Genomic DNA, 17,732 nt, shown 5'->3' with positions numbered 1-17,732 from the left:
GGGGTGGCCCCCCAGGGTCCCCCTCCAGGCGTGGACAGATGCTGGACCCACTTGGCTTTGCTTCTATCTGTGAACTGGGAAGAGAAGACTGGTTCCCATTGGCCTTACTGGGAGGGAAGGAAGGGGCTGCTCCTGCCCCCTGGGTGCAGCGGGGGTTGCAGAAGGGACAGGGGGTTGGTCAAGGTGGGGAGGAGGGGACCCAAAAGGCCCCGGTCTGGCTGGTTATTGACACTGCAACTTGGTGGTTTTGTTCACTTTTTTTTTTTTTTTTTAAACTTCATTTTCATCACTAAATAAAGGTATTTTGGAAAAAAAAAATCACCTGCCTTTGTTTAATACCATCGGGTTTTATAGGCGTTGACTAGGGTGATCCACAGGGTTCCTTGGGCAGGGGACCTCTCCGATCCAGCTGCCGTGAGGTGCCAGGACCCAGCAGAGCCGGGATTTTGCTGTGAGCCACCACCAGATCAGCCCCCGCTCTATTTGAGACTGCAACACCTGCCCCAAGGACCCCGTCGTGTCACCCCCGCAGCGTTACTGGCCCAGCACCCTTGTCTCTGGCCCCTCCGAGGTCTGTAGGGCACAGCTGGGCTCTGCAACCCCCTCCTCACAGAGAGGGAATTGCACCGAGCGGGGCCACGCCGTTTTCAAGCAGCGGCCGTTCCTCCCCGGCTGGCAGGTGCGAGCTGCCCAGACACACACAATTCGAGTGTATTTAATACTTACATAAAAAAAGGGACAATGCTGGAGGATATAAAAAAAAGTCGGTAGGAAAAGTGGCACAGACGAGCGTCTAGACAGCCGGGAACAGTCCGGGTCAGGTGAGGAGAGGCTTCACCTTCATCTTCTTCGTCGTCGGCGGCCCCGTGTCCGGGCTGGGACACTCCTGCTTCAGACTGTCACCGTGCTCCGCCAGCGTGGTCCCGAGGTCGGGGCGCAGCCCGGCCGTGCCGTTGCACTGGGCAAAGGATTCCTCCTTGAGCAGCCCGCGAGCCTCGGGCTCAAATTCGAAGAGCTGTTGGGGCTCGGCAGGCTCGGCCCTCTCCACCACCACCGGCCCCGTCCACTCCGGGACTTCGAGCCCCAGGTGCTTCATCAGCTTCGTCATGACGTCGTCGACGTAGGCGTGGATGCGCAGGTCGGCCTGTTTGTCCTGGGGTGAGCAAGGGCGAGCGTGGCGTTAGGGGACGGACGCCGTGTGCGGGGACAGGCGTCTGCTCCCAGGGAGCGCCTGGGGACAGGGACTGGGCGACGGCTCGGCCGCACGCAGACTCCAGGGCTCCCGTCCCCGGGACACCGCCCGTGGAGGAGCACGGACCGAGCCCCTGACCCCAGCTGGCTCCCCTGCAGGCTGACAGGGCTGCGTCCAGGTGCAGGCAGGCTGCTTGCGCCTTTAAACACAGCCTGAGAGGCAGGCGCGGACAGGGCAGAGCGGGACAGGGACAAGGGAGCTCCAATAACATCCCAGAAACCCCTCAGCTCTGGTTATTCAGAAGACACCTGACAATTAGGGCACCAAAAGCAGTGCTGATTGCGGAACAAACTCCTCCTGACCCGGGTTACGCGTGTGCGGTTATTTCACTGGAGATAACTCACCAGAGGATACACCAGGCTTTGGGACGGGCTTTTATTACGCTCTGAAGATGTACCTTCCAGTTCTGCGTGTTTATCAGAGGTTGCAGACTTAAACCCTGCAACAGCGGAGGCCCAGCCTTCCACCCTTCTGCTTGGGAGGGGGCAATGTGCGGGGACCACCCCACGATGGGGCTAAAAAAGCGCGGGGAAAGGAGCAGAGCAGGACAGAGCAAACTGCCCCGAGCGCGGAGCAGCAAGGACGCCCCCACTCACGTGCTTGGTTGCTTGCAGGTTGACTATGACGAGCTTCCCTCCTCTCTTCTTCGTGATTAGCGGGAGGTTGCCACTGGGTTTGATCTGCAGAGAGGTCCCCAGCGTGACAGAGAGATCAGCTTTCCTGCAGGGAGGAGAAAAAACATCCAGGGCAGGGAAAATAAATAAATACAAACCCACAGCCATACCCAGACTGCTGCTTCCACCCTGCTCCAGCCCGGACTCCACGAGCTTCTGAGCCGGAAAGCAAAGCTGCGGCCAGAATTTGCAGTTTTTTCTCGGCCACTTTCTGGGTGAAGAGCTGGGCACTGCTGCCCTACTGGTACAGCCTCGGGGCTGCAAGGCACAAAACCCACGAACAAAGCCAGGCAGGGGCAGCCTGCGGGAGGGCTGCTGCGGGGCTGGCAGAGGGCAGGGGCTGGGGCAGCCTCCCCGGGCACTGCGAGCTGCGGGCGTCAGCAGCCGCGGTGGCTTCGGAAGCCTGAACACAGTAACACGCACCTGCAGGCTTCGTCCGCCAGCGTGAGGTCACGGTCAGGAAGGGAATCCTCCCAGTCCAGAATAGTGTCTCTTAACTTCCCTCTAGAAGACACGCGGGGACCAGGGTTACTCCTGCCAGGCAGGACCGGCCAGCAGAGCTGCCCTGGGAGAGCGGGGACAGCTCCAGTGACACAGACCCGTTACACCCTGCTCGGCCCAGCGCTGCGGAGGGCCAGGTCTCTGAGCAGCTCCGAGGACTCCGCAGCAAGGAAGGGAACATCGAGAATTCACCTGCACGAGGTTATTTTGTGGCTGGTGCTGAGACGCCACCAGAAGTCACAACCACTGCTCTTACTCAGAGCCGGGATGCGCCTTTATTGAGCTCCCCAGCTTCAGAGCTGGCCTGGAGCCCCCCACCCTCCTGCGCCAGCTCCCTCTCTGGCTGCAGAGAGGGGGAGGCAGCCGCCCTGGGTCCTGCCCCATTCGGCTCAGAGAGCTCCGATCTCCTCCCTGACCTGGCGGGATTGCTGGCACAGCCCTCCACACCAAATCTGAGCACCACAATCGCCTCCTGCCTCCCTGGTGCTGGGCTCTGCCCCCTCCCCAGCACGCTGTCCCCTCCCGGAGCCCCCCCGCCCCCCGCCGTTACCTGCAGGCCCGCAGCCCTCGGGCTTTGGTGACGCTGCACAGCCTGCCCGTTGGCTTCAGCCCCATGCTGCCCACGACGGCGTCCCGCACGTACTGCCTGCACACACGACACGCAGGGTGCTGCTCAGGCGAGGTGGCACCGCCGGGAGACGTCCCCGCAGCGCGGCGCATCTCACATCACACCCGGGACCGAAGGGAGGCGGCGGCTGGGAGCGATGAGCTGAGCACCAAATCTCAGCCCGCATCTTCCACCAGGTGCTGCCGACAGCTTCTTCCCTTTCAGGGGAAGCCCCCCCCAGCCCTATAGACCCCATAGAGCCTCTATTGACCCTACAGACCCCCCACTGACTCTGCAGACCCTCGAGAGCCCCCCTAGAGCCACGGCTCCCCCGACAGCTCCAGAGCCACAGAGGTTTGCTGCCAACCAGGGCGGAAAACCTAGCGTGGAGCAACCTCCTCTCGCAACCCCCAGCGGAGGTTTCTCAAAACATTCAGTTCCCGCTGTTTGGTGGGGTTTAGGACTCGGACGGGACAGATCTGCCCACGAAGCCCTGCCCGCCGCGCTAGGGGCCTGCCAGACAGAGTCCCCACAGCACGTGCAGGGCCTCCGCCGTCCCCTGGGGACAGCAACGGAGCCCCCGCCTGCCGCCCCCCTCCCCGGGCTCGCAGCTCACGTACTTGCCGCATTTCACGCACTCCTCCACAAACATGTTCCCGTGGAGCTCGGCCAGCTTGTCCCTGCAGGAGAAATGGCAGAGGTGAAAGACCAGGAAAAGCTGCCCGGCCCCCCCCGCCCTTTCGGGACCTGCACCTCAAGGGCTTCCCCACCTTCGGCGAGGTCAGCACCGAGGGGAATTACGTTAGCTACACACAAATAAGAGGGGGCTGCATCAGAGCGAGGCTGCGGGTGCCACGAGGCTGTCCACCTCGCTGCGGTGGGTCTGACAGAAAGGACAGCCGGCTGAGCACGGGGGGGGTCCCTGCCCCGAGGGCGGCCAGAGCACGCAGGGCAGGCAGGAGCTGGCAGAACTGCAGCACACGGAGCACCACTTGTGCATTTAGCTCAAGAAATAACTTTGCAAAGGCTGTCCGGGCAGAGCCGCGCCGCTTGCCGGGCAGGGAAGACCCAGAGGACGCGTTCAGAGCCTGGGAAGAGGGCTCCCGCTGCCCGGCTGCGCTTCCAGCACGAGAGCACCGTGCTACGTCCACCACAGCTGGGACTGAGGGGAAGGGCAGCGCGGCCCGGCTTTTGGATTTTAAAAGCTTTTTCGATTTTAAAAGCTTTCTGATTTGAAATGCTTTTCGATTTTAAAAGCTTCCAGCCACGGCACCAGTTCTCCACCTGCTCCGACCTAGTCTCAAACCACCTCTGTCGCCCTGCAACCACCCAGGTCTTTGCTCTTCTCAGCGCTCCGTGGTTTTCTCCCCGGCCTTGCACGGTCCCAAGCCTTCGCCACTCCTTCTGACCAAACCTCCCCTCAAGCTCAGCACCAGCCTCGAAGTGCTGAAGCTAGCGGCAAACGAAGCCACGCTCTCCTCGTGTTCCCGCGAGCCCCGCAACGACTGGAAACCTCCTCCAGGGAGGACGGAGACAGGACCGACTTGATTTCCACAGCGCCGAACCACCCGGCACCAGTTCAGCAACACTTTCTCAGGCACGCGCTCCGCTTGAGGGGAAGAGCAACGCCAAACCAGAAGGCGAGCCGGTGGCACCGGGCTGAGGGGAGCCCAGCTGAGTCCTGGTGATTATTTCCTATCTTTTTTTCCCATGGCTGTTTGATTTAAAAAGGCAAACGCGGTGCCAGGAGCAGGAACCAGGACTCGGGGCCTTTAATAATAGGGCACAGCCCCCCCGAGGCAGCTCTCTGCCCCACCAACGACGGCTGAGGCCATTTGTGAGACGCCTCTTTACCGAGGTCCCCCTCCTGCTCCTTATTCTCACCCGAGCTTCCTTCACTTTATTCCCTCACTCGAATGCAGCTGCTTCTCTTCCAGGCAGCTCTGAGCAGCTTGGCTCACAAGATAATAATCGCTTGGTGGTCTTAAGTGCTGGAAACGTTTTGTTTTTTCAATCACAGGCTGAAGCTTCTGGTTGCTGCAAGCGCTCACGGAGCAGCGGGTTCATCTGAGGACAACTTTGAAACAGCCACGGAGCTGCGCCTCCGTCTCCGCCCAGGCAGGGAGTGGAGAGCTCTCCCCCTCAGCTCCTGCACGTCGCAGCTCCCCGCAGAGGGAACGCCGCTATCCCCGGCCCCGCCGCAGCTGCTGAAGAAATCAGAGACCGCAGCCGGTAAGTCAGACCAGTTCCAGCCGCGGAACTCTCCCTGCCCTGCCCCTCCTGCACTTCCACACAGTTATTGAGAAGCAAAGTACCGTCGAAGGCAATCCTGAGCCCAGGCATCGTTTCCTCAGTGGGGCGGCGCTGCCATTAATTGTTTGCTCTCGAGAAATTCAGCTTAAGGAGACCCCGAAGCAGCACAACACCCGGTGCTCTGGATTGCCCCGGCAGCGCTGGTAAAGCAGCCGTGTCTCCGCGAGCAGCAGCAGCAGGTTCGGGTGCTCTCACCCTCCCGCCCGTCCGCCCACCCCTGCGGCTGGGTGCAGGAAGGGATCGCGTGCCCTGAGCTGGGCTCTGAGCCCTGCCTGCCCTCCTCGAAGCCAACACCTCGCGTCCCCCAGCCGGTCGCATACTGCAGCCACTCAGCTGACAGGGGACAACACGCGACGGCCCAGCGCCGCAGCCCGTTCCACCTGCCAGCACCCTCAGCAGCTTCTGGGTGCGCTTCTGAGAGCGTCAGCTGAGGCTGACTTCATTTCAGCATCCTCCACATTGCGACCATCACGTCTCTTCTCTAAATTCTGGCTGGTTTCTCTACCTCTTCCCTCACCGGTGCATTCCAATTTCTGCTCCCAACATCAGCGAGCAGCCAGCTCGCAAACCAGCTTCGAAACTTAAGCCCCAGCACGGGGAGAGAATTAACAAACAGCTGATGCTTTTTGGTTGCAAACGTTTGCACGTGAGGCCGTGCTAACCAGGCAGCACGAACCGCGCGCAGCGGGGACAGACACCTGTCTGGTGTCCAGAGGGACCTGGAGGCAGGGCGGAGGAGGCAGTACCGTGGGAATCCCGACCGCACGTGAAGGCCGTCCACGTTCTGGCTGACCAGGAATTTCAGGATGCCGACCCTCTGCAGCCCCAGCAGCGCCATGTGAGTCTTGGAGGGCCTGGCGTTCTCAAAGGTGGTGTCGAATTTTGGGGAGAGCCCCTTCTCTTCCATAGTCCAGACGCCATTGGGCCCCCTGCAGCAGCGGGGACAGAAGAAGCAACAGCTGAGGTCTCGGGCTCTAGGAGGACGCTTGCAAACGCATCACAAGCCCTATCAGCGGAGGACGAGCAAGGCACTGCTAAACGAGGGTCGTGCATTACCGATTAATGTCCTTGATGCAAGCAGGGCACGCGCAGGGCTTCTGTGGGCACAATTTAACACCAAACCAGCATGCAAGACGTAAAAGGTTTCAGCTGGATACGGGACCGGATGGGAGGGATGGAGCAGGTCGCCCTGCAGGCGGGATGGGGGGTGGGAAGCACAGGGCAGAGCTTTATGAGATGTGAGCTGGACTCGGCAGTGGTGCTGTCCTCCCGGCCCGCGCCTGCTGCCCACCGTCGTTACCTGAAGTCGGGGATCCCCGAGGCGGTGCTGATCCCGGCCCCGGTGTGGAACACCACGTTGGAGGAGCTCCTTATCAAGTCGGCCAGCTCGCGCACCTTCCTCTCCAGCTCCTCCGGTGGGTCAAAGATCTGAGCGGGAGAGAAACCACGAGGGGAATGGAGAGACACAGCGACGGGCCCCGTGTGCCTCCCATAAGGCACAGAGACCCCAGCGCACCACAAACCCGCGATGAAAACTCCAGGCAGGAGATTTTGCCTTGCTGAACGACAAACACACGTAACTGGAGAGGAACAGCACTTTATATGCTCATCCCCACAGAGGTTAAGGGATTAAAAAAGCAGGATGGTGGGCACTGGCAGACGGAGTCCTGGGCCCACCCTGCTTTTTGGTGCAGGCACAGAATTTCATTTCCGTGGGCTGCTTCTCCAGGCCAGCCTCCTGGGGACCAGGGCTGGGGACAGACCCCTGCACGACCCCATCCCCTCTCCCCAGAGCCCTTCACAGAACCCCAGAATGGCCGGGGTTGGAGGGGACCTCTGGAAATCACCCAGTCCAACCCCCTGCCGAGCAGGACCACCCAGAGCACGTTGCGCAGGGTCACATCCGGGGGGGGTTGGATATCTCCAGAGCAGGAGACCCCACAGCCTCTCCGGGCAGCCTGTCCCAGTGCTGTCACCCCCCAGCACAGAAGCACCCCCTCATATTCCTCAAATTCCTCCTGGGCTCAGTTTGTGCCCGCTGCCTCTCGTCCTGTCGCTGGGCACAGCTGAAAAGACACCAGCTCCATCCCCTTGCACCCTCCCCTCAGATATTCACACATCAACGAGCTTTCCCCTCACTCTTCTCCTTTCCAGGCCTTCTTAAGCTTCCCGAGCATCCCTAGAGACACGGGGACGGGGTCACCCCAACCCCCCCCCAGGGCCAGGCCCCTCACGCCCCTACAGCCACCCCAAGAACCAAGGGGGACCCCAAGGGGCAGGACACGCTGAGGGGGGCCTGGGCAAAAAGGGGGAGCCCCAAGGGGGGTCCCCAAAGACCCCACGGGGGGGGGAGGACACGAAAGGCCCCGACGGGAGGAGGGGGGCGCGCACAGGCTCGGTTGCCATGGAGACCCGCTAGGCCGCAGCGGGCCGCCCCCGCTAGGCCGCGCTCACCTCGGGGAGGCCGCATTTGCCTTTATCCGAGTAGGGCGAGAGCCCGGCCGCGTAGTTCACCGCCATGGCCCGCCCCGGGCACCGGAGCGCTCATTGTTGTCGGTCCCCGGGCGGGCGGAAGCGCGGAGGGAGGCCGCGGGGCGGGTGCATATGCGCGGGCAGCCGCCAGGGGGAAGGCGTCGCCGCCATCTTGGTGTCTGGCAGCGGGGGGTGGCTGCCCTCACTCGGTCCTGCTCGTGGGCCCCAAATCACAGGGGAAAGGGCGGGGGGGGCAGGCGAGGGGGGCCAGGAAGGGGGTGTCACACAAGGGGGTGTCACGCAAGGGGGTGTCACGCAAGGGGGTGTCACGCAAGGGGGTGCCAGACAAGGGGGTGCCAGACAAGGGGGTGTCAGGCGAGGGCAGGGGGTGTCACACAAGCAGTGCCATGCAAGGGGGTGTCACACAAGGGGGTGCCAGGCAAGGGGGTGTCACACATCAGGGTGTCACACAAGGGCTGCCAGGCAAGGGGGTGCCAGACAAGGGCAGCGGGTGCCATGAAGGGGGTGTCACACAAGGGGGGTGTCACACAAGGGGTGCCAGGCAAGGGGGTGTCACACAAGGGGGTTTCACACAAGGGGGTGCCACACAAAGTCAGGGGGTGCCAGCCCTGCTGGACCCAGCCATGCCCCCCCCTGCCTGCACCCACAGACCCCCCAGAGAGACCCGGGGGGGCCAAGGCCCCGGTGGTCCCAGCCCCTCAGCCCCGCACCCCAGGGCCAGCCCATCCCTGCCACAATCCCTTCTGCAGCCACCCCGTGCCCGTGCACGGGGATTTGGGGATGGCCGTGCCCCCCAACCTGTCTGGGGCTGGGCACTGCCAGGCCCCCCCAGCCGCCAGCTGTAACCGCAGCCGTAACCCAATGCCGCCCCGTGGCCCCCCCGTGCCGCGCTGTGGGCCCGCGGGGAGGCAGGGGACGGGCAGGAGTCACCGGGAGCTGGGGCTTCAGGGCCAGAACTTGCTGGGAAAAGGCCCCCAAAAGCTGCCACTGCCCTCCGTGACGGGCACGTCCCCAAAGCTTGTCCCCAAAGGGCAGCCGAAGCCCCCGGACGCTGCCAGGGGGCTGAGGGTGGAGCTGCCATGAAGAGCCTGAAGGCCAAGTTCAAGAAGGCAGACGTAAGTGCTGTCCCTGAGGGGCGAGGGGACGTGGGGACCTGCCCCGGGACATCCACAGGGACGTGGGGACCTGCCCCGGGATGTCCCAAATTTCATGGGGACACGGGCACACAGGGACCTGCCCCGGGACATCCACAGGGACGTGGGGACCTGCCCCGGGATGTCCCAAATTTCATGGGGACACGGGCACACAGGGACCTGCCCCGGGATGTCCCAAATTTCATAGGGAAATGAGGACTTGCCCCGGGATGTCCGAGGGGAAGGAAACAGGGACCTGCCCCGGGGTATTCCAAGTCTCCAGGGGGTAGGGGAACACGGAGACCTGCCCTGAGACATGGGGACAGCAGCCCCACGGAGGTCAGCAGTGCCACCGTGGCTGGTGAAGCCGGTCTCCCGCTGCACCCACGGGTGCCCCCAGCACCCACGGAGCAGAGGAGGGGACGGCAACACCAGGGAGAGGGAAGCGGGTCCCGGGTCCTGTCCCCGTTCCTGTCCCCAGGGATGCGGGGGTGGCTGCCAGCTTTCTAGCTGCCACGGACGGATTGGGTTCCCACCTTGGAGGCAGCGAGCCGATGCTCCTGAATTATTGAGCACCAGGCTGGCACCGTCCTCCGTGCTGGGGTGACGGTGCTGTGCTCTGGGTGCTCCGCGCCTCGGTTTCCCCACGCTGCCCTGGACACTGCTGTTGGGGGGTGAGGGGCTCCTTCGGTCCTGCCGTCCCCAGGGCTTTTCTGGGACAGGTGCCTGGGAACCCTTCGTATTTTGGGGTTCCTTCCTTGCGGGGGGTCCCCTGAGATGCAGACGGAGGGTTCTGCCCACCCCTCTTGGCCCCAGAGCTGGGAGGTAAGTCTGTGCCCCCCAGGGCAGGGAGAGGGTCCTACATCCTTGGGGAGCAGGATCTGGGCAGTGGGAGGATGCTCACCCCTTGGGTTTGGGGTGCACCCTTGGCTCACTTTGGGCACAGGGTGGGAGAACTGCCCTCTCCCAACCCCCCCCCGCCTTCCCAGTCTAACCGGGACCAGTCTGGGTGCTGGTCCCTGGTGTGGGACCTTGGTACCTGCTCCCTGGCAGGGATGTGGGGATGCTGCGAGCTCTGAGTGCTGCGGAGGGAGGGAAGGAGGGAGGGAAGGAAGGAGGGAAGGAAGGAAGGAGGGACGGAGGGACGGAGGGGAGGCGTTCCCTGGCTCCCACTGCGGCAGGACCCGGCCCCCACCCGGGCGGCGGTGCTGGACCGAGCTGGGCTCCGGGGTCCCCATCCTGAAGCCCCGTCCAGCCGTCGCCCAGGCGGGGGGCGAGGGATGCATGGCCGCCCGCCGCCTCCTGCTCAGCACCATGAAGCAGATCTGCCTCTGTGCCGCTGCCTCCTTTGCGGTACGTCCCTGCCCTCCGTCCCCGCTCCCCTTCGGTCCCGTGCTTTGGGGTAAGACACGTCGCCCCCACCCCAGCTGGACCCCGTCCGTCCCCAGCCCCGTCCCCACGGCCCCGCTGTGCCCTCTCCGAGCCGCTTTGTCCTTGCACGACAAAGGGGAGGGCGCCACGCTCCCGGTTTGCCCAGTAACCCCGGGAGACGGCTTTGTTCAGCACCCCACGGCGGGGTCCCCTGGCCACACAGGGTGAGGGGGCTTGCAGTGGCACAGGGTCCCTGCCTGGTGCTGGCCAGGGGCAGGATGCGAGCGGCTCCCAGGGGGTGACATCCATTTCCTGCCTCCCCTGCTGCAGCCGAGCCCTGGGTTGTCGTCACAGGCTGTGGGGCGAGCCCGGGGCTTCCCACGCTGGTCCTGCCCCGCTGCGGGCTCTTCTCTGGGTCGGGGGGGAGACACAGAGGACCTCTGGGGCAACAAACCCCCACCTTGCCCCGGTTCTGCTCAGGAGCAGGGGCAGCAGCGGCAGCTGGAGCCATCCCAGGGGACCTGCGCTCACCGCCAGCCCCACTCCCCCCGACTTGCCCCCTTCTTCGTCTGGGAGCACAGCAGGGCTGGGAAGAGGCTGCGAGCCCAGCGGGGAGACCCGGGCAGGGATGGGGCTCAGGCACCCATGGGTGCTGGCTGCGGTTAGCGGGATGGCAGGAGAAAACCCCCGGGGCAGGGGCGATCAGGAAGCATCGTGTCGTTCCCAAATCCTGGCCCATCCCGAGCCAAACAGGGGCAGCTCTGTTAATTCCCCATTCTGTGAGCGGCAAACTGGGGAGGCTGAAGGGGGTCCCCCTCCCAGGCGGCTCTCCCAGCTAAACCCTCCACGCGGCACACCAGACACCGCAGCACCCGGCGAAGTCCAGAGAGAGGCACCCCAAGGGATGGGGAGGGGTGGGAGACAGCAGGGGAGGGGGCGAGGGGAGGCACACCCCCCCCCAGCCCACCGTCCTGCCTGCCCCTGGGCATCACAGCCTCGCCTCGGCTTCGTTACAGAGTCAGGACTGGACCAAGAACGATGAAAAGCTCCTGCAAGCCGTGGACTACAACGATGCCGGGAGGGTGACGTCTCTCCTCGTCCGCAAGGGCCTGGTCCCCACCAAGCTGGACTCGGAGGGCAAATCTGCGTAAGCACCGGCCGGCGTCCCCAGGGCACCAGGGGCTGGGGCCAGGGGTCACGGATTTGGGTCGGTTTGGGTCTGACAGCCCCGGGTCCTGCCGCAGGTTCCACCTGGCTGCCATGCGGGGGAACGTGGACTGCCTCGAAGCCATGCTGGCTCACGGCGTGGATGCCATGACCAAGGACAGCTCGGGTGAGGGCGCAGCCGCCACGCACCCCTGGCTAACGCCAGGGCCCCCTCAGGGCCCTCTGCTCCTTCTCCCCCTTCTGCATGGTGCTGAGGCTGAGGGGACAGAGGTGACGGCCACGCGGAGTGCAAACTGTCCCAGCTTTCTCCGGGGACTCGAGCGGTGACTGCGGGTGCTGTCGGGGGCGTCTCGTTCCTATTCAGCCCCAGCCCCGTGGGTCTTCCTGCGTGCCTATCCGTCTGTCCCCCCGCCGCCCCCCTCTGCCCCCGCCCCGTGTCTGTCTCCTGACCCGTCCCCCCGTCCCCCTGTCCCCAGGTTACACCGCCCTGCACCTGGCGTCCAAGCACGGCCACCCGCAGTGCGTCAGCAAGCTGCTGCAGGTACCGGGGCCGCGACGGAGGCAGGGAGGCAGGGAGGAGGTCGTGCCACGCTCAGCCCCGAGGGCAGCCCCGGCGAGGTGCCCTCTCTGCCCTCTCACCCTCGGTGGTGGCGCTGGGCAGCGTGGCGGTTCCCAGCTCTGCCTGTGGTTCGGGGCAATCCTGCTCAGCCCTCCGACCACGCCAAGGAGCTGCATTCCCGCGGGCAGCCCGTTTGCCTGTCCCGGATCCCGCTGTAACGCAGGCTCTCTCCCTCAGGCCTCCTGCCCCGTGGACGTGGCTGACAGCAGCGGCCGGACGGCGCTGCACCACGCAGGTGAGCGGGGACGGTGCCAGCCCCGTGCTGCTCGCGGCCCCGCGCGAGGCGGCGCTCAGCCTCCGTCCTTCTCCTTCTCCCCAGCGGTCAGCGGCTGCATCTCGTGCTCAGAGATCCTCTGCGACTTCAAGGCTCCTTTGAACGTCAAGGACAAGGTGAGATCGCCTTGTTCCTCACCCCGTGATGCTTTTCAGAGCAGCGAAACTCCAGGCCGGGGTTGCCCCCCTGGGGTTGCAGCACCCGGGGTCCCCAGGGGAAAACTGCGTGCCATGCACGCACACGGCAAAAGCGGGAGGTAGAAACCAATGAGATAACAGCAGTGGGATGCCCCACGCTGGAGGGGATCCAGGCATTGTCCCCGCAGCCCCCCTCACCCAACCTTGCCCTGCCCAGGAGGGCTCCACGCCGCTGCTGCTCGCCGCCAAGATGAGCCACTCGGAGCTGTGCCGCTACCTGCTGCACCGCGGGGCGGCCGCCAACAGCCGCGACCTGCAGGGCAAGTGAGTCTGTGCTGGGGGGGCACTGGGGGTGGAAATGGAGGGGAAAAAGAGGGGCTGGGCCCCTCACCTCTCCTCCCACTGCTCAGGACAGCCCTGATGCTGGCCTGCGAGAACGGCAGCGTGGAGACGGTGGAGGTGCTGGTCAACGCGGGCGCGCGGGTGGCTGCGGTGGACTCCACGGGCCACGACGCCGCGCACTACGGGCTGGCCACGGGCAATGCTCTCATCCAGCACTTCCTGCAAGAGGCTGCTCAGCGCCGGTCCTGGGCCAGCGGTAAGGCTGCCGTGCTGCCCTGGTGCTCCACGTCCGCAGAGGATGGGCCCACGGAGGTGTTTTCAGCCATTTTCCCCCTTTTTGCCATGCGCCGGGGGTGGTTTCGACCATGGTGCCGCCAGCGGAAGGCTGGGAGGTGGTGCTGAGCCTCCGTTGCCTGTCGCGGTGTCTGCACATGTTCGTGCATGCTTGTTCACACGTGTGCAAGCACAGGCGTGTGTACAGCAAGCGTGCTTCTCCTGGTGTCTGCATGTGCATACCTGTGGGCACGAGTCCCCTGTCTGCACACGTGTGCATCCCCGCCACTGCACACCCGTGCACATCCCCGTACCTGTACATGCGTGTGCACCGTCTGCGTGTGCCCCGTGCATGCACACCGTTCTCGTGTGTATCCGTGGCTACGCGCTCCCCAGACCTCCCTGATTTCCCTTTCCTCCCGCTCTGCCCCGCGGAAGAGGAGACCACCGAGCAGACGTCGCGGGTAAGGGCCCGCCGGGCTGCCCCCCTCCTGGCTGGCCTGGCCCCAGCCCTCAGCTCCTGGCGGGGGTCCCCAGGGGGCCCGGGGCTCTCCGGCACGGCAATGGGTCAGAAAGGAGGGAGGCCACCTTCGATGTGACATCCCCTCCGCCACGGTGTCTCTGCAGACGTCTTCGCCAAGCCAGTCGGCGGGCAGAGAGAAGAGCAGCACCCCGAGGAAGAGGAAGGCCCCCCTGCCTCCCCCGGGCACCCCCAGTCCGGTAAGACTGGGTCCCTCTCGGCAGGGCTTAGCTCCGTGTCCGCAGCCAGCACGGCGGGCGCAGGGCACCTCAACTGTGGCCCATTCAGGGGAACCCCTCTGGTTTTGCCCTCCCGGGGGGCTGTGCGGGGGCCACCAGCTCCCTGGGGGCCCAAAACACCCCTGAGCAGCGTGCCCAGGGGGCCGTGCTGGCCTCGAGGGAGTCCCCGTGCCCTGGCGGAGCCTTTCCTTCTCCCCCTGGTGACAAGGAGCACCCTGCACAGCCCGGAGCGTGGTCTGCTCGTGGTGGCACCTGGAGAGCTGCCACCGCGTCCAGGTGGTCTCAGGCCCGGGGGGTGAGGACGGGCAGGAGCGGGGCCACGTCGGGGACATGGGAGGGGGACGGTGACAGGGAAGGGGCCGGCACCGTCGTGCCCTGAGGCTCGGCTGCCGCTCGCCCGCAGGAAGACCGGGATGCCTACGAGGAGATCGTGAGGCTGCGGCAGGAGCGGGCGCAGTTCCTGCAGAAGATCCGGGGCTTGGAGCAGCAGGAGAAGCAGCGACGGGAGGTAGGTGCGACCGCATCGCCGGGGAGCGGAGGGGCGGGGGGGGTGGGAGCAGCATTTAGCCCTCCCCGTCGTCTCTCCGTGTCCCGCTAGCAGGCAGAGCTGGACAAGGGCTCCCTTCGCTCCATGGAGAAGCAGGTGAGGCCAGCGCGGAGGTCGTGGGCGGCCTCATCCGAGGGGTCCTGGTGCCATTAGGACTCTGGTGGGAGCGAAGGGAGTCCTGCCCTGCAGATCCAGGAGCTGGAGCAGCGGCTGGCAGCGCGGGACAACGAGAAGGAGCGGCTGGGCAAGGAGGTGGAGGCTCTGCAGAGCCGCTTGTCCTCGCTGGAGGTGGGCACGGGCAGCGGCTGGCGGCGCCGGGGGGCCGGGGCAGGGTGGGCAGCAGCCGACACCCCCCGCTCCGCACCCCCAGAATGAGAAGGAGAACACGAGCTATGACATCGAGACGCTGCAGGACGAGGAGGGAGAGCTGCTCGAGTTCCCAGGTAGGACCCCGGTGGCCTCCTGAGACCCCCCCCGGGGAGGCGGCCCCGCGCGGGGAGGAGCGGGGACGCGGTGGGCACGGCACCAGCACCACGTGCCGCGCAGGGGCAGAGCTGCTGCTCTCCAAGAAGACCCTGAGCCCCTCGGCCGAGGAGCTGCTGGCCACGCTGCAGGGCCAGGTGCAGTCCCTCACCGTGCAGAACAAGGAGCTGAGGGAGAAAATACAGGCAAGTCCCCAGCCGCCTGCCCATCCCTCCCTCCCTGCCTCCCTCGGTCTCCTGGCGGCCTCACCATCCCCTTGGCAGGTCCTGGAGAACTTGGAGCGGGATGAGAGCGAGCCGTCCACCCCGGGGGACTTGGTGCCCGCCAGCCTCTACTACTCCCTCAAACGGGAGCTGGAGCGGCTGCGGGCGCAGGGCACGGCGGCACCGCAGGGCCTGGCCGGGACGGAGGAGGCAGAGCACGAGAGGCCGACCCCAGCCTCGGAGCCTGGCAGCAAGGGGAGCACGGTGCAGGGGCTCAACGAGGAGCTGCCCCAGCCCCAGTGCAAGTGCAAAGCGGCGCTGGTGCCTCACCAGCAGCCTCCCTCCGCTGCCCAGCAGGACGGTGCCGAGCTGGCGGAGGCCCGGGCAGCCCTGCAGCAGGCGCAGGCAGCGCTGGAGGAGCGCGAGCAGCGGCTGCGGGAGCTGCAGGCCCGCCTGGAGGCCGATGTCAAAGCTGAGGAGGCCACGGCCTCGCTGGGGGCCTCCCTGGAGGAGGCATCGCAGGAGAAGGCGGCCCTGCTGGAGCGCTGCAGCCGGGCGGAGGCGGCGGCGGAGGCCCTGCGGTGCGAGCTGGAGGCCAAGACACGGGACTGGAGGGCGGCCGGCGGCCCCGAGCCGGAGCCGGGCGTGCTGGAGCAGCGGGTGGCGGAGCTGGTGCGGCAGCACGGGGAGGTGACGGCCCAGCTGGGGCAGCTGCGGGAGGCGCTGGGCCGCAGGGAGGCCGAGCTGACGGCCCTGCGGGAGCAGCTGGCCGCCCGGCCCGTGGGGCGCCGGGAGCACGAGGAGGTCCTGGCGAGGCTGCGGCGGGCGCAGGCGGAGGCCGAGGGCCGGGTGCCGCCGGAGGAGCACGCTCGGGCCACGGCGGCGCTGGAGGAGCAGGCGCGAGCCCTGCGGGAGCGGGCGGCCCGGCTGGAGGCGGCGGCGGAGGCCAAGGGGCGCGAGGCGGCCAGGCTGGAGGCCGCGCTGGCGGCGGCGGTGCCGCGCGGGGAGCACGAGGCGGCGCGGGCCGAGCTGCAGGCCGAGGCGGCCGCGCTGGCCCAGCGGCTGGCCGAGCTGACGCGGCGGCACGAGAAGACGTGCGAGGAGGTTTTCCGGGTGCAGCGGCAGGCGCTGTTCATGAAGAGCGAGCGGCAGGCGGCCGAGGAGCGCCTGGCGGCCGCGCAGCAGCAGCTGGCGGAGGCGCGGGAGGAGGCGCGGCGCCTGCGGGACCTCCACAGCCACGCCGAGGACTCGGCCCGGCTGGTCAGGGACAGGGACAGGAAGGTAGGGGACGGGGAGGAGGGGGTGGGGGGGTTTGTGGGGGTCTCCCGGGGATGGGGGCAGTGCTCTGAGCTCAGCAGCTCGCCCACGTGCCCCCGCTGATGTGCACAGACACACGCACGTGCAAACACGCAGACTGCAGCGCTGGGTGCACGCTCGCTGCCCTCCTGGCTCTTCCCCTTTTCCCCTCCCAAAGCTGAGACTGAAACCAGGGGCAGAAGCGGGAGGCGAGGTGGGAAAGCCCCGGCTCTGCCCCTGCCCCAGCGGGGGACACCCGGGGGTGGCGGCAGGCACGGCCACGGGAGGACCCCGGGGGAGATGGGGCTGGGAGCCCCCTGCCTCCCCGTAACCCCCGCGTGCTGCCCAGATCACCGAGCTCTCCAAGGAGGTCTTCAGGCTGAAGGAGGCCCTCAATGCCCTCCCCGAGCCCCGAGGAGCGCCGCAGCCGCCCCCCGACGCCGCGGCGATGCAGTCCAGGATCCGCGCCCTGGAGGAGAAGCTGGCGGTGGGCGCAGGGCGCGTGTGTCCGGCGGGCTCCTCGCAGCCCCGGCCCCCTGCTCACGCCCGCTCCTCTCCCGCAGGAGGCAGAGATGCGGCACAGCAAGGTGGTCGCGCTGTACCGGAGCCACCTGCTCTACGCCGTGCAGGTGGGCAGGGGACGGGGCTGCGGGGGGTCGGGGACACGCACGCGGGTGGCAGGACCCCGAGGTCCCTTCTCTCTGTCCCAGGGCCACATGGACGAGGACGTGCAGAGGCTCCTGTGCCAGATCCTGAAGATGCAGCGGCTGCAGGAGCAGGGCAGATGAGCCCCCGCCGACGAACCCCGCGGGACAGCCAGCGACCCAGCCGGGGGGGCCAGGCCCCTGCTCACACCCCCCGCGGCCCTTTTGCTTCTCCGGGCAGCACCCCGATGCTGGCACACGCACCCCGACACTCACCCGGCCCCGGGGGGCCCCGTGCTAGCCCCCCCACACCCCAGCACAGTAGCAATAAAGTATTTATATTCACATTAACATCATGGCTCGTCTCGGGGGGGTGAGGACGGGCACAGAGACGCAGGTGCTGCGGGATGTAGGGGACATCGGCGGAGTTGGGGACACCGGGGATTCGATGCCGTGATCACCCCAAAATGGGAACGGGTCAGCACGAAGGAAGGAGTGGGGTGGGAAGGGTCGAAATCCTCGTGGCCGAGGGCAAAAAAAAAAAATGACACTGCTCCGGGTCCTGGGGCAGGCAGGGATGCCTGCGGGGCTCTCCTGGCCTGCGGGTCCCCCCCGCCCAGGAGCAGCGTTTCCTGCGCGAGGAA

General features: G+C 66.2%; 2 protein-coding genes across 2 annotated transcripts; one reads left to right on the top strand and one right to left on the bottom strand.

Annotated features, from left to right (window-relative positions):
- Window positions 1–697: 697 nt before the first annotated feature.
- SIRT6 (sirtuin 6) lies at window positions 698–7,941 on the bottom strand. Its single transcript, XM_035567794.2, has 8 exons — window positions 7,802–7,941; window positions 6,648–6,775; window positions 6,094–6,276; window positions 3,655–3,714; window positions 2,978–3,073; window positions 2,350–2,430; window positions 1,849–1,972; window positions 698–1,153 (listed from the first exon to the last, which is right to left on the bottom strand). The coding sequence occupies exons 1-8, from the start codon at window positions 7,865–7,867 to the stop codon at window positions 818–820; spliced, it is 1,074 nt and encodes a 357-aa protein (XP_035423687.1). The 5' UTR covers window positions 7,868–7,941; the 3' UTR covers window positions 698–817.
- Window positions 7,942–10,159: 2,218 nt separating this feature from the next.
- Window positions 10,160–17,435, top strand: ANKRD24 (ankyrin repeat domain 24). Its single transcript, XM_050715640.1, is given in 18 exon segments — window positions 10,160–10,326; window positions 11,361–11,491; window positions 11,589–11,677; window positions 11,988–12,052; window positions 12,308–12,365; window positions 12,450–12,520; window positions 12,759–12,865; window positions 12,952–13,139; window positions 13,595–13,620; window positions 13,784–13,876; window positions 14,319–14,423; window positions 14,514–14,558; window positions 14,652–14,750; window positions 14,833–14,905; window positions 15,009–15,130; window positions 15,209–16,429; window positions 16,794–17,062; window positions 17,064–17,435. Coding segments are annotated over 18 exon segments (3,000 nt in total). The 5' UTR covers window positions 10,160–10,257; the 3' UTR covers window positions 17,233–17,435.
- Window positions 17,436–17,732: the final 297 nt, after the last annotated feature.

This window comes from Cygnus atratus, chromosome 26 (assembly GCF_013377495.2).
Source record: "Cygnus atratus isolate AKBS03 ecotype Queensland, Australia chromosome 26, CAtr_DNAZoo_HiC_assembly, whole genome shotgun sequence".
Taxonomy (NCBI): Eukaryota; Metazoa; Chordata; class Aves; order Anseriformes; family Anatidae; genus Cygnus; species Cygnus atratus.
The sequence above is the reverse complement of the archived record's forward strand: the minus strand, read 5'-3'. Positions and strand labels throughout refer to the sequence as shown.